Source organism: Rhinoderma darwinii, chromosome 5, assembly GCF_050947455.1.
Source record: "Rhinoderma darwinii isolate aRhiDar2 chromosome 5, aRhiDar2.hap1, whole genome shotgun sequence".
Taxonomy (NCBI): Eukaryota; Metazoa; Chordata; class Amphibia; order Anura; family Rhinodermatidae; genus Rhinoderma; species Rhinoderma darwinii.
The window spans coordinates 126184985-126197116 of NC_134691.1; the positions used below are offsets into that span (position 1 = coordinate 126184985).

The 12132-nt window shown below is 38.9% G+C and overlaps 1 protein-coding gene across 1 annotated transcript in view; it reads right to left on the reverse strand.

The window, feature by feature from the left end:
• Positions 1-5876: 5876 nt before the first annotated feature.
• The window catches only part of NETO1 (neuropilin and tolloid like 1), a 147309-nt gene continuing 141053 nt past the window's right edge, over positions 5877-12132 (reverse strand). Inside the window, exons 9-11 of the mRNA XM_075826477.1 lie at positions 10686-11244; positions 9727-9801; positions 5877-6372 (exon numbers count right to left, since the gene is read on the reverse strand). Of these exons, the coding sequence (XP_075682592.1) occupies positions 9741-9801; positions 10686-11244 (620 nt within the window). The 3' untranslated portion in view covers positions 5877-6372; positions 9727-9740. The remainder of the gene's footprint in view (positions 6373-9726; positions 9802-10685; positions 11245-12132) is intronic.

The following is a 12132-nucleotide window of genomic DNA, read 5'->3' on the forward strand; positions in this document are numbered from 1 at the left end:
TGCCATGCAGTGCTCCACTACAATACCAGTCACAGTGCCCAATCATGTTCCTAGGTACAGAGTCCTCACCTTCCCATGAGTATTTCAGACAGCAGAGTTGTGGAGAATCAGATGGGAGTTGTTTCCTCTTTCATGGGGAAGGGGCATGGCTAGAAGGTCCTTGCAGCTCAGTACCTGCAAAGATTTACTGGGCTCCATGCACAAATCTCTGTTATCTGCACACTAAACAGTCAGATTTTAAAAGAGTGTGTGTAAGATTAGCAGATAACAGAGATTTGTACACTGTTCCATGCTGCTCCAATAACACCGCACTGACAGAACCTTTGAATCACACAAAGCTCCATGTGGGCAATTTTCAATGTGGGAATTTTTCTGTGTGGGCAATTTTCCATGTGGGCCTTTTTCTTGTGTGCATATACGACAGTGGGGCTTTTTCTGAGAGGAATTTTCATGTGTGTTTTTTCATAGAATCTCTTCCGACATATATGCTGATGTTCCCATAGACTTCATGAGCTAGACATTTGGCAAAAGAGAACCCTTTTTTTTTTAACTGTATTGAATACCATAGGTGACTATTCATTTTAAAACAGAGTTCCTGCAAAAAGATGTATCCTGAATATGTATTTGTAAAAGTATTATTACAATGGGATTAAAGGCAGACGTATGCAACTTTATAGGCATACAGTTGCATACTGTAAATTTTTTTAACATGTGATTCTATGGGCGACAGATGGCTGATGAATGGAATCTGTTGGAGGCATCCGTCAAAGGTATACAGTTTTTTTCATGTCTGTTTAACATCTCACACCATACATTTCGGATTCTGTCGGATTTAGGCTCTGTTCACATTTGCGCTCGTTTGTTTTTTTTCAGTCATAGAAACAGAAAAACAAGAAAAATGGAAGCGCCAAAACCATTGCATTACAAAAACCAATGGCCTGGAACGGAACCCATTGACAAAAAAGTGTGGCATGTTGCACTATTTTGTCTGCCAAATATAACGGAATTCACAACGGAGGCTCTTAATGGAGCCTCCCATGCAGTTGAAAATGGCCTTAGAAAGTAAGTAGCGGAGGACACATTTGTATATTGCACGAGGAAACTACCAGCATCCTGAGTGGGAATTTGTGATGCCAAACTTGGGTTGCACTAAAACCCGCTTATGTCTTTCTCTAACATGCCCTTGGTTAAATGTATATGTCTTGGTGATAGATGCTCTTAGGGCTAGTTCACACAGTTTTTTGGTGCTGTTTTTGACATGGAAACCATGCCAAAACACGGGCGAAATGTGGGGAAAAAAAACGACATGCTCTTTCTTGCCGTGGTTCCGTCTCTAACCTCCCATTGAAATCAATGGGAGGCAGAGAAAGCATTTTCCGCTGCATTTTTTGCCCATGGCGCTCAATGGCCGTGGCCGAAAAACGCAGCGAAAAAATTTGCGAAACCCGCAGCAAAGAGAGTGCAGGCAGGTCAAAATCTGCCTCAAAATTCCTGAAGGAATTTTGAAACAGATTTTTCTGCCTGCAAAAAACTCTGTGTGAACATATCCTTAAAATGCTAAAATTCTATTAGCCTGCAGCTACCAGTAGGAGGAACTTGCATAAAGATTTGTTACTGAGTTCTATGGAAAAACATAAATATTAAAGCTTTACTAGTTTATAATTAAAAAGAAACGATTTTAAAAAGGCAGAGCATCACACAATATGAAGCGGAAATCAGGCTGTCTACACAACATACAAAATAGGTGAATCTTGTAAAAGTGTACATAAATGCAAAGTCACATTCAGTAATAGCATCCAGTAATTTCGATAAAAAAAAATATGCCTTATTTTTAAACATTAAGAAAACAAGTGCTTGCTAATACAAATATTGAAATATTTAGTTTAACACTGGTAGACTGATCATGCTATATGACTCACCAAAATCGCTCCCGGAGCCAAGGAGTCCAAGAGGCTTGATGGCACCACAGTCCCCAGATAATTTTCTTAGTGATCATGCAGAATTCTCATTAAAAATAATATTGGGGTTGCAGTGCCTAGGGCAACGAGTAGGGGGGTGTCTGCAGGAGCATTTGTTTTTTTTTCCCTAAAACAAATTAACCATGACCTGATCGGCAATCAGGTCACTCACGAAGGGACAAAGTCCTGGGGTAGAGCATCTACTAGCGCTCTGCCTAGGGACTCTGACGCTGTGGACGCTCCTGACTTCACTGTCCATATATAGACAGTGACGTCAGGAGTTTCCTAGCTCTGGCGTCCCTGAGCAGAACATCAGCTAGCGCTCTGCCTGGGAACTCCAGCACTGCTCCTGACGTCACTGTCCATATATGGACAGTGACGTCAGGAGCTTTCCCAGGGCCGGAATCCCGGGGCAGAGCCTCTATTAAAGCTCTGCCCAATGACTCCAGCACTGCTCCTGATGTCACTGTCCATATTTAGACAGTGATGTCAGGAGCTTTTCCAGGGCTGAAGTGCCAGGCAGATCTTGTTTATGCGCTCCGTCTGGGGATTCCGACTCTGGGGAAGCCCTTGACATCAGCAGAGAATCAGCTAGCGCTCTGCCCGGAGACTCCAGCACTGCTCCTGACGTGACAGTCCATATATTCCCATTCTAAATCCATAGGCATTAATACGAAGTTGGTCCCCACTTTTCAGCTAAAATAGCTTCCAGTCTTCTGGGAAGGTTTTGTACAAGATTTTGGAGTGTGTCTGTGGGAATTTTTGCCCTTTCATCCAAAAGAGCATTTGTGAGGTCAGAGACTGATGTTGGACAATAGGGCTTGGCTCGCAATCTCCATCCTAGTTCATCCCAAAGGTATTTGATGTGGTTGAAGTCAAGACTCTGTACGGGCAGTCAATTTCTTCCACTCTAAACTCAGCCAACCATTACTTTATTGTTCTGCTTTGTGCAATGGAACACAGCCAAGCTGGAATAGAAAAGGACCTTCCCCAAACTGTTCCCACAAAGTTGGAAGCATACAATTGTCCAAAAGATTTTCTTTCACTGGAATTAAAAGACCAAGCCCAACCCCTGGAAAAAAAAACCCTTAGCATTATCCCTCCTCCATCAAACTTTACAGTTAGCTCAATGCAGTCAGGCAGGTAATGTTCTCGTGGCATTTGTCAAACTCAGACTCAAACATCAGACTGTGAGCTAGAGAAGCGTGATTTGTCACTCCACAGAACACGTTTTCACTTCTCCAGAGACCTGTGGTTGCGTGCTTTACACCAGTCCATCCGATGCTTGGTATTGAGCTTAATGATTTAAGGCTAGCATTTAGCTGCTCGGCCATGAAATCTCATGCCATGAAGCTCCCGGCGCACAGTTTTGGTGTGGATGTTAATGCCAGAGTCAGAAGCGCATTGCCGACTTTAATGCACTATGAGCCTCAGTATTTAGCGATCCCGCTCGGTAACTTTATGTGGTCGGCCACTTTGTGGCTGAGTTGCTGTGGTCCCTAAACACTTCCACTTTGTACTAATACCTGCAATGTTGATTGTGGAATATCTAGGAGGGGAGAAATTTCACGAACTGACTTGTTACAAAGGTGGCATCCTATTACATTACCATGCAGAAATTCAGTCAGCTCTTTAGAGCGACTCATTCTTTCACAAATGTTTGTAAAGGCGACTGCATGGCCAGGTGCTGGATTTTATACACCTGGGGCAAGGGTACTGAATGAAACACCTGAATTCAGTGATTACGAGGTGTGTGTCCCAAGCTTTCCCTACATACGATGTATTGTGTGTACTGTTAGGGCATGACCACACGTGGCGGATTTCCTCCGCAACTGTCCGCATCAATGCCGCACAGAATCTGCGTTGCAGATTCTGCTGCGGATCTGCACAAAATGTGCAGTAAATTGATGCGGACTAGCTGCTGCGGACTGCGGGAAAAGTACTTCCCTTCTCCCTATCAGTGCAGGATAGAGAGAAGGGACAGCACTTTCCCTTGTGAAAGTCAAAGAAATTCATACTTACCGCCCGTTGTCTTGGTGACGCGTCCCTCCTTCGGCATCCAGCCCGATCTCCCTGGATGAAGCGGCAGTCCATGTGACCGCTGCAGCCTGTTATTAGCCTGTGATTGGCTGCAGCCGTCACTTAGACTGAAACGTCATCCTGGGAGGCCGGACTGGAGACAGAAGCAGGGAGTTCTCGGTAAGTATGAACTTATATTTTTTTACAGGTTGCTGTATATTGGGATCGGTAGTCACTGTCCAGGGTGCAGAAACAGTTACTGCCGATCGCTTAACTCTTTCAGCACCCTCGACAGTGACTATTTACAGACGTCTCCTAGCAACGCTCCCGTCATTACGGGAGCCCCATTGACTTCCTCAGTCTGGCTGTAGACCTAGAAATACATAGGTCCAGCCAGAATGAAGAAATGTCAAGTTAAAAAAGCAAGACGGATCCGCAGGACACATAACATGTGCATGACAGCTGCGGACTTCATTGCGGAAATTAGAATCTCCATTGAAGTCAATGGAGAAATTCCGCCATGAGTCCGCCACTGCTCCGCAACAGACAGAGCATGCTGCGGACACCAAATTCCGCTCCGCAGCCTATGCTCCGCAGCGGAATTTTACGCCTCGTCTAAACGAACACTGCTAAATTAAAGTGTAAGTCAATGGACAAACGGCTCCGCTGCGGATTAACGCTGCGGAGTGTCCGCAGCGGAATTTAAGTGAAATTCCGCCACGTGTGAACCCAGCCTTAGAGTTCAGTCACTTTTAGTTTAACATATCTAGGTAAAAAAATTAGCTATTGTGTCTTAGACTGTAACTATCATGACATAATAGCTTAATGAGGTTGATAAAGAGAAACTATGAAGCTTTGTAAATTATTTTTTGATAAATAGAATAACTATTTAATGGAAATTAAGCTGTTAACCTTTCTCAGTACAGTGCAAATCCTGTTTGTCAAGTAATTACAGACTACATTACACTGCTACAGCCTACAGCCTTTATAACGGGGGTTTTCTCCAGCTCAAAAACATTATTTGCAGGGCAAATTTGGGGGCAAATATCAAGCAAAGTGGTCTTGGCAGAATCCAAAGAATGCATTTCTGTATCTCGTACTGCCACGTAAACCAACATTTTTCTTAATTATAAACAAATCTAGTCAGAACACGGTGTATGTTTAAGAGATTGAAGTCATCAAGACCAGAATTAATATATTCAGCTTAAAGTTAATTTCAATACATATTATAAGATACAATATGCATTTTTGTAAGTTTATTTAAAAAAATAACATAGAAACAAGTATATTTAATACTTCATTCATTTTCTTAACACAAGCCCATTTAAAGTTCTCATCTGCTTTGGAAATATATGGTTACATTTCCAATACTTTACATTAAAATAGTAAATAATGAAGTGTGAATATTAAAATGCATACTTAGATTACTGAAAGGCGACCTTATCTTTTTAACAGCGATAATAAATTACTGTGAATTCAACTCTTACTTTTCAGCTCAATAAATTATTTATTTTGAGATTATGGTTGGAATAACTATACATTATTTAATGTACGAATTTATTTTGAAAGACCAATATGCAGGCAAAAAGGGAATTAAAACATTATTGCTAACAAATGATGGTGCATGCTTATTGTAATGGTTTATTAAATTTCCCTGTTCGAAATTCTGAATTACTAGACTGAAAAGCAGTGCCTAGAAATTTGGTCTAGAATACAATGACATCCATACACAGACTACCAACTTATAATATTACTTAAGAAATGTCAATAATGTGTGCCCATAAAATACCAAATTAAGATGTTGACCAAAATAAGTAAATATAAATTAAGACAGAAGAAAAAATCTTATTGCCATTTAGTATTTTAATCAAAACAATAATATTTTATATAATATTTATTAAGGTAATAATAGAAGTGTCATGTTCTTTTTAAAGTTTCATTTATGTATAGTTTTAAAATTCAGGAACATTTATTTCAAGTAATTAGTAGAATGAAAATAATATACAAATTAACAATTTTTTATTGAGGGTTATATGTCACATCAGTAAAACAAAATTGACCTCGTCAAAAGTAAAATACCAAATACTGCTGGGAATTCTGCAATCAGTAACCAGATTCTTCTTCAAGTATCCAGTATATTTCAAAATGTATTTAAAAACTAAGGAGCACTTGGTGGCCAGCAACCAAATTACAACAATGTCATTGAGTAGCAGGAACGTTGTGTTGAGGGCAGGAATGTCTGTACATCCTATATTAAGAAGGCAGTGGAATGAGTTAGAACAGAATCCACTCTCTGAAGATGGGTAGAATAATTCTATAAAGAACATACTCATTTGTGTCTTAAAGTTATATAAATTCTTCTCTGAAAGCAAAATAAATAATTAAACAGGCCATCCTAAAAAAAAAAAAAAAAAAGAAAACAGTAATGTTATTACATTTTAAAGTACATAATCCAGACAAGATAATACACATTATCTACTAAAAATGCAATATACATTCACAGACTAGCAATTCCTGGATTTAAAAAGGCATAATTCCCTACATGTTAAAGTGTAACCGTCGTTACACTTTAACTCACTCTTTCATGAGTGATGATAATACGAAATACAATTACAATTGCTAAATTTAATGGCTATGTACACCTTTGAAAAAAAAATTTTTTGCACTAAAAATGTGTGATTGGTGCAACTAGTAATTTTATTAAAAATAATTTTTACTTTCTCAGCTACAGCTGCTTTGTATCCTGTATACAGAGCAGCTGTATCTTGCACTGAGACCTGAATCCATTCAGCGGGACTGAAAGTTCCAGTGACAGCAGGTCAGGATCGAGCTGTTATCGATCACAACTAAGTTCATAACTTAGATCGTTTTCAAAGGTGTACGTAGCCTTTAAATACAAAAATACAAATGTATGTTAATTTTATTATTTTTACATTATATGAAAAAAACGAAATTTTCAGACAAACAACATGCATCCCCTATCCACAGGATAGGGGATACAAGTGTAATCGCTGGTGGTCTGACCGCTGGGACCCCCAGCAATTATAATGGGGTACCGAAAGTCCCCCGAAGTGCTCGATGAGCATGGAGTGCTGGTGAGCATGCTCGGCAAGGGCACCATTAATTTCTAAGGGACTTCAATGACCGATGTCTCCGACAGCTCCATGGAAATGAATGGAGCGCTGGTTGAACATGACACCAGTGCCATATTTTCATGGGGATATATGTGTTTGTGGGCAAACCCCTTTAAGGCTATGTTCACACCTGCATTCAGCGGTCCTGTGGGGTTACCAATATGTTTTATGACTAGAAAAGTTCACTCTGCAGGGCTATTCTTGCCGTAAGAAATACAGGAACCCCCGACGTAACCCATTGAAGTCAATGGGGCTCGTCATTGTCCATTTAGATCCGTCAGAAAACGAATCTGTAACAGCATCATGGCTTTCATTATAAACAGAAGCCATTATGCTTGCGTGAACTGAGCCTTAGCAGCAACAAAATTATATTTATTTGTAAAAAATCCATAATTTTACGTAATAAAGGGAGACTAACATGTAGAAAACGTATGGTCATGATATGACTGTGTAAAATAATAGGTTTATTTATCAAATTATTCTTCTGTATATTTTGATTATTATTAGTAATTAAAACTACAGTAAATTAAAGAGAAACTAAATATGAGCCCTCTCATCATGTTTAACTGGCCAAGAGGGCTCAAGGAAGGGAGTCTCAATAAAAATCATTGCATTTGTATACACAGTAATACTTTAGTGTATATATACAGTGAAGGAAATAAGTATTTGATCCCTTGCTGATTTTGTAAGTTTGCCCACTGTCAAAGTCATGAACAGTCTAAAATTTTTAGGCTAGGTTAATTTTACCAGTGAGAGATAGATTATATAAAAAAAAAAAAAGAAAATCACATTGTCAAAATTATATATATTTATTTGCATTGTGCACAGAGAAATAAGTATTTGATCCCCTACCAACCATTAAGAGTTCAGCCTCCTCCAGACCACTTACACACTCCAAATCAACTTGGTGCCTGCATTAAAGACAGCGGTCTTAAATGGTCACCTGTATAAAAGACTCCTGTCCACAGACTCAATTAATCAGTCTGACTCTAACCTCTACAACATGGGCAAGACCAAAGAGCTTTCTAAGGATGTCAGGGACAAGATCATAGACCTGCACAAGGCTGGAATGGGCTACAAAACCATAAGTAAGACGCTGGGTGAGAAGGAGACAACTGTTGGTGCAATAGTAAGAAAATGGAAGACATACAAAATGACTGTCAATCGACATCGATCTGGGGCTCCATGCAAAATCTCACCTCGTGGGGTATCCTTGATCCTGAGGAAGGTGAGAGCTCAGCCGAAAACTACACGGGGGAAACTTGTTAATGATCTCAAGGCAGCTGGGACCACAGTCACCAAGAAAACCATTGGTAACACATTACGCCGTAATGGATTAAAATCCTGCAGTGCCCGCAAGGTCCCCCTGCTCAAGAAGACGCATGTACAGGCCCGTCTGAAGTTTGCAAATGAACATCTGTATGATTCTGAGAGTGATTGGGAGAAGGTGCTGTGGTCAGATGAGACTAAAATTGAGCTCTTTGGCATTAACTCAACTCGCCGTGTTTGGAGGAAGAGAAATGCTGCCTATGACCCAAAGAACACCGTCCCCACTGTCAAGCATGGAGGTGGAAACATTATGTTTTGGGGGTGTTTCTCTGCTAAGGGCACAGGCTACTTCACCGCATCAATGGGAGAATGGATGGAGCCATGTACCGCCAAATCCTGAGTGACAACCTCCTTCCCTCCACCAGGACATTAAAAATGGCTCGTGGCTGGGTCTTCCAGCACGACAATGACCCAAAACATACAGCCAAGGCAACAAAGGAGTGGCTCAAAAAGAAGCACATTAAGGTCATGGAGTGGCCTAGCCAGTCTCCAGACCTTAATCCCATCGAAAACTTATGGAGGGAGCTGAAGATCCAAGTTGCCAAGCGACAGCCTCAAAATCTTAATGATTTACAGATGATCTGCAAAGAGGAGTGGGCCAAAATTCCATCTAACGTGTGCAAACCTCATCATCAACTATAAAAAACGTCTGACTGCTGTGCTTGCCAACAAGGGTTTTGCCACCAAGTATTAAGTCTTGTTTACCAAAGGGATTAAATACTTATTTCTCTGTGCAAAATGCAAATAAATATATATAATTTTGACAATGTGATTTCCTGTTTTTTTTTTAAAATATAATCTATCTCTCACTGGTAAAATTAACCTAGCCTAAAAATTCTAGACTGTTCATGTCTTTGACAGTGGGCAAACTTACAAAATCAGCAAGGGATCAAATACTTATTTCCTTCACTGTATATATATTATATACATATAATTTTGTTAAATAAATCATATAAAAAAATAATCAGTAAAACAGTATGTTATTCTTTGTTTAGTGTATATTTAGGACATCTACATGGTGCCTTTTTAAAGGTGGGCTAGTGGGTGCATGATTGGCACGTTAAGAGTCATTTAGGCCTTAAAACATTCCTTGTAGATTCCACCATTTGTTATTGTATATTAATGGCATTCAAATAATTCACAGTGCAAGCGTCAAAACAATTATTTAATAGAGAATTAAAATTAAACTTCTATGTACTTTTTTTCGGTTCTATATGTTAGTATCCCTTAAAAGATTTTATCAATATCAAATATAAAAAATCAAGACATGCCACATATTGCCTTACCTTAATTCTGCTTTTCATACCCTAGTTGTGTTGTATTCAGTTTCATGTTTGTTTAGAGACCCAATGAGGCAGAACCTGGAATGTTATGGCTATTTCATTCAATGTGTTTGCATAAAACAGATTACGTTCAGAAAACAATCATAAATAACACGTCACACAATACATAAAAAACATGGGCATGCAAAATACACTAAAACAAGAGAAGAGATTTTGAGAGATATTAGTGATTTTAATGTGCAAAGAAAGCATGTAGTGCATGTAAACAAACACATAAGCACAAATATGCATGCGATACAAACACAGATAAACATACAAATAGTGTTATAACATCCAATGGCTTATGGAGCGGTTATTTCCCTGACAATATGTATTTAAATCTTATTCACAGTCATTCACTATGCATTAAGTTGTTTTTTGGATTGTTGTTTTTTTTATCGTATTTAAATGTCCTGCTAGATTTCTTACTGATTCATAAAACAGAACCGCATAACTTATCTAGCAATACTTGATCAACAATACCGTTTATAAGAACTGGTTATAATAACTAAACTTCAGATAGTATCATACATACTGTATATGTTAATGTAATATTGCATGCATGTGGGAGCATGACATAATTCAGGATAGTAAAAAGTGCAATCTGGAAATTGAAATCGAAGCATTCTCTGAAGGGGGTTAGTAGAAGTTGTATGATCTACGGATGCATTCTCATTTAGAATTCTTATGAACCAGTAGACTAATAATAAATCTTTAGATGAGATGAAAATAAAATATGTTTCATCATAAAAGGATGTGTGCTAATTCTACAGTTTTCTTTTACATTCTCTACAATTTTAAAAACGTATGAAAAAAAGGGTGATGAAACGGTGAATGATGAAACATAAAAATATGATTTAAAATTTGGAGAAACGAGCAAGTCCTTAAGTAATAGTCTTCATCAAAAATTTATTGATACTGACCGCTGGACAGATTTGTCATGCCTGGATAGCCTGTGACTTGTAGTGGGGACCTCTTCAATCTCATCAATGTCACATGTGTCTGTGGCATCCTGTGAATAACTATGCTTCATTACAAGGATGTTTCTTCTATTCATTGGCTGCAGATTGGGTTTAGCAGGCTGGTTTGGTGTGTCTGTTAGTATGGGTGTTTCCCTTGTACTAAGGTTACTACGGCTGCCCTTAGTGCTTGACAGTTGTGATCCACAGTGATGGTCATGAATGCATTTTGAAGACGATCTCCGTAATTTATGGTAATTTTCAAAATCATCTGCAACATCAGCAATATCTGCTGCAGCTCCTGAACCTCTAAGAGTGCATAATTCATAATGTGGAGGCTCAAACACCTCCTGAAATACTGTTTGATCAAAGTCTGCCTTCCTTTGGATGAACTTTTTACGAGGTTGTTTGATTTGTACTATTACAGAGATAATAATGAGGAGGATTACAATGCAAGAAGAGACCCCTATAACTGTCCCACTGGTATTTGTAAGCTGGTCCAAAAGGCTGGATTTTCTTTTTTCTGTAGAATAAGAGCATTAAAGATATATGTTATTGACAATTAAAATAAAATGTTGATATGATTTAAAGATATAATTGCCTCCAGCTACCCCAACTTTTCTACTTTCTTTGGTACTATACGTCCAAGGGTGGGGACGTGCTTGGTGGCTCGATGGCAGCAGCTTCCAAGAACAGGACCGACATTATTTTTATCACAATATCTGGTTTTGTCTCTAAATGTTGCCCTATGAAACGCTTTTCCCTTTTGTTTTCCCTCTGAACAATGACACTTTTTTTGGGAGAGTACTGTGAACAACTCTATCATCGGAGCACTGTGGCTGGTTCTGAAATGTTGAGGGCTTTGTAATGGTGTCACAGTAGATAATACTGTAATGGGCACTGTGATTGGCTTGCAGTGGGGACCTCTTCATGGGGCATTATAGCTATCACTATTATTTGGGCACTGTGGTTGTCGCTACTCAAAGGGAAACAGCGATTAGATCTGTTATTAAGGCACTGTGGCTAGGTCTGATATAATATATATAAAAAAAAAAAAGAACATGGCTGAAATAATGAAGACTGATACAATCCGATGCACTTTGGCATCTGTTTGAGTCCAATAGAAATATATAGGGTGCGTCGACTGATACATCATGATCATTTTTTCAAAACAAATAAATAAAAAATTAATGGGAACCTAGCAAATGTTGCAGTTCTATAAAGAGTATTTGGGGTATTCATTTAAATGATGCTAGTGGCTATTGACATATTCATTAGAAAAAAGTGAGAGAGTGTGAAATAAAAGCAGACATGACTTATGGCATCACTTAGCTATTGGTAGTTATGATAAGTTTTGTCTGCTATTCGCCCTGATCTAGAAATTGTCAGCTCTTTATAAACCTATTCTGCC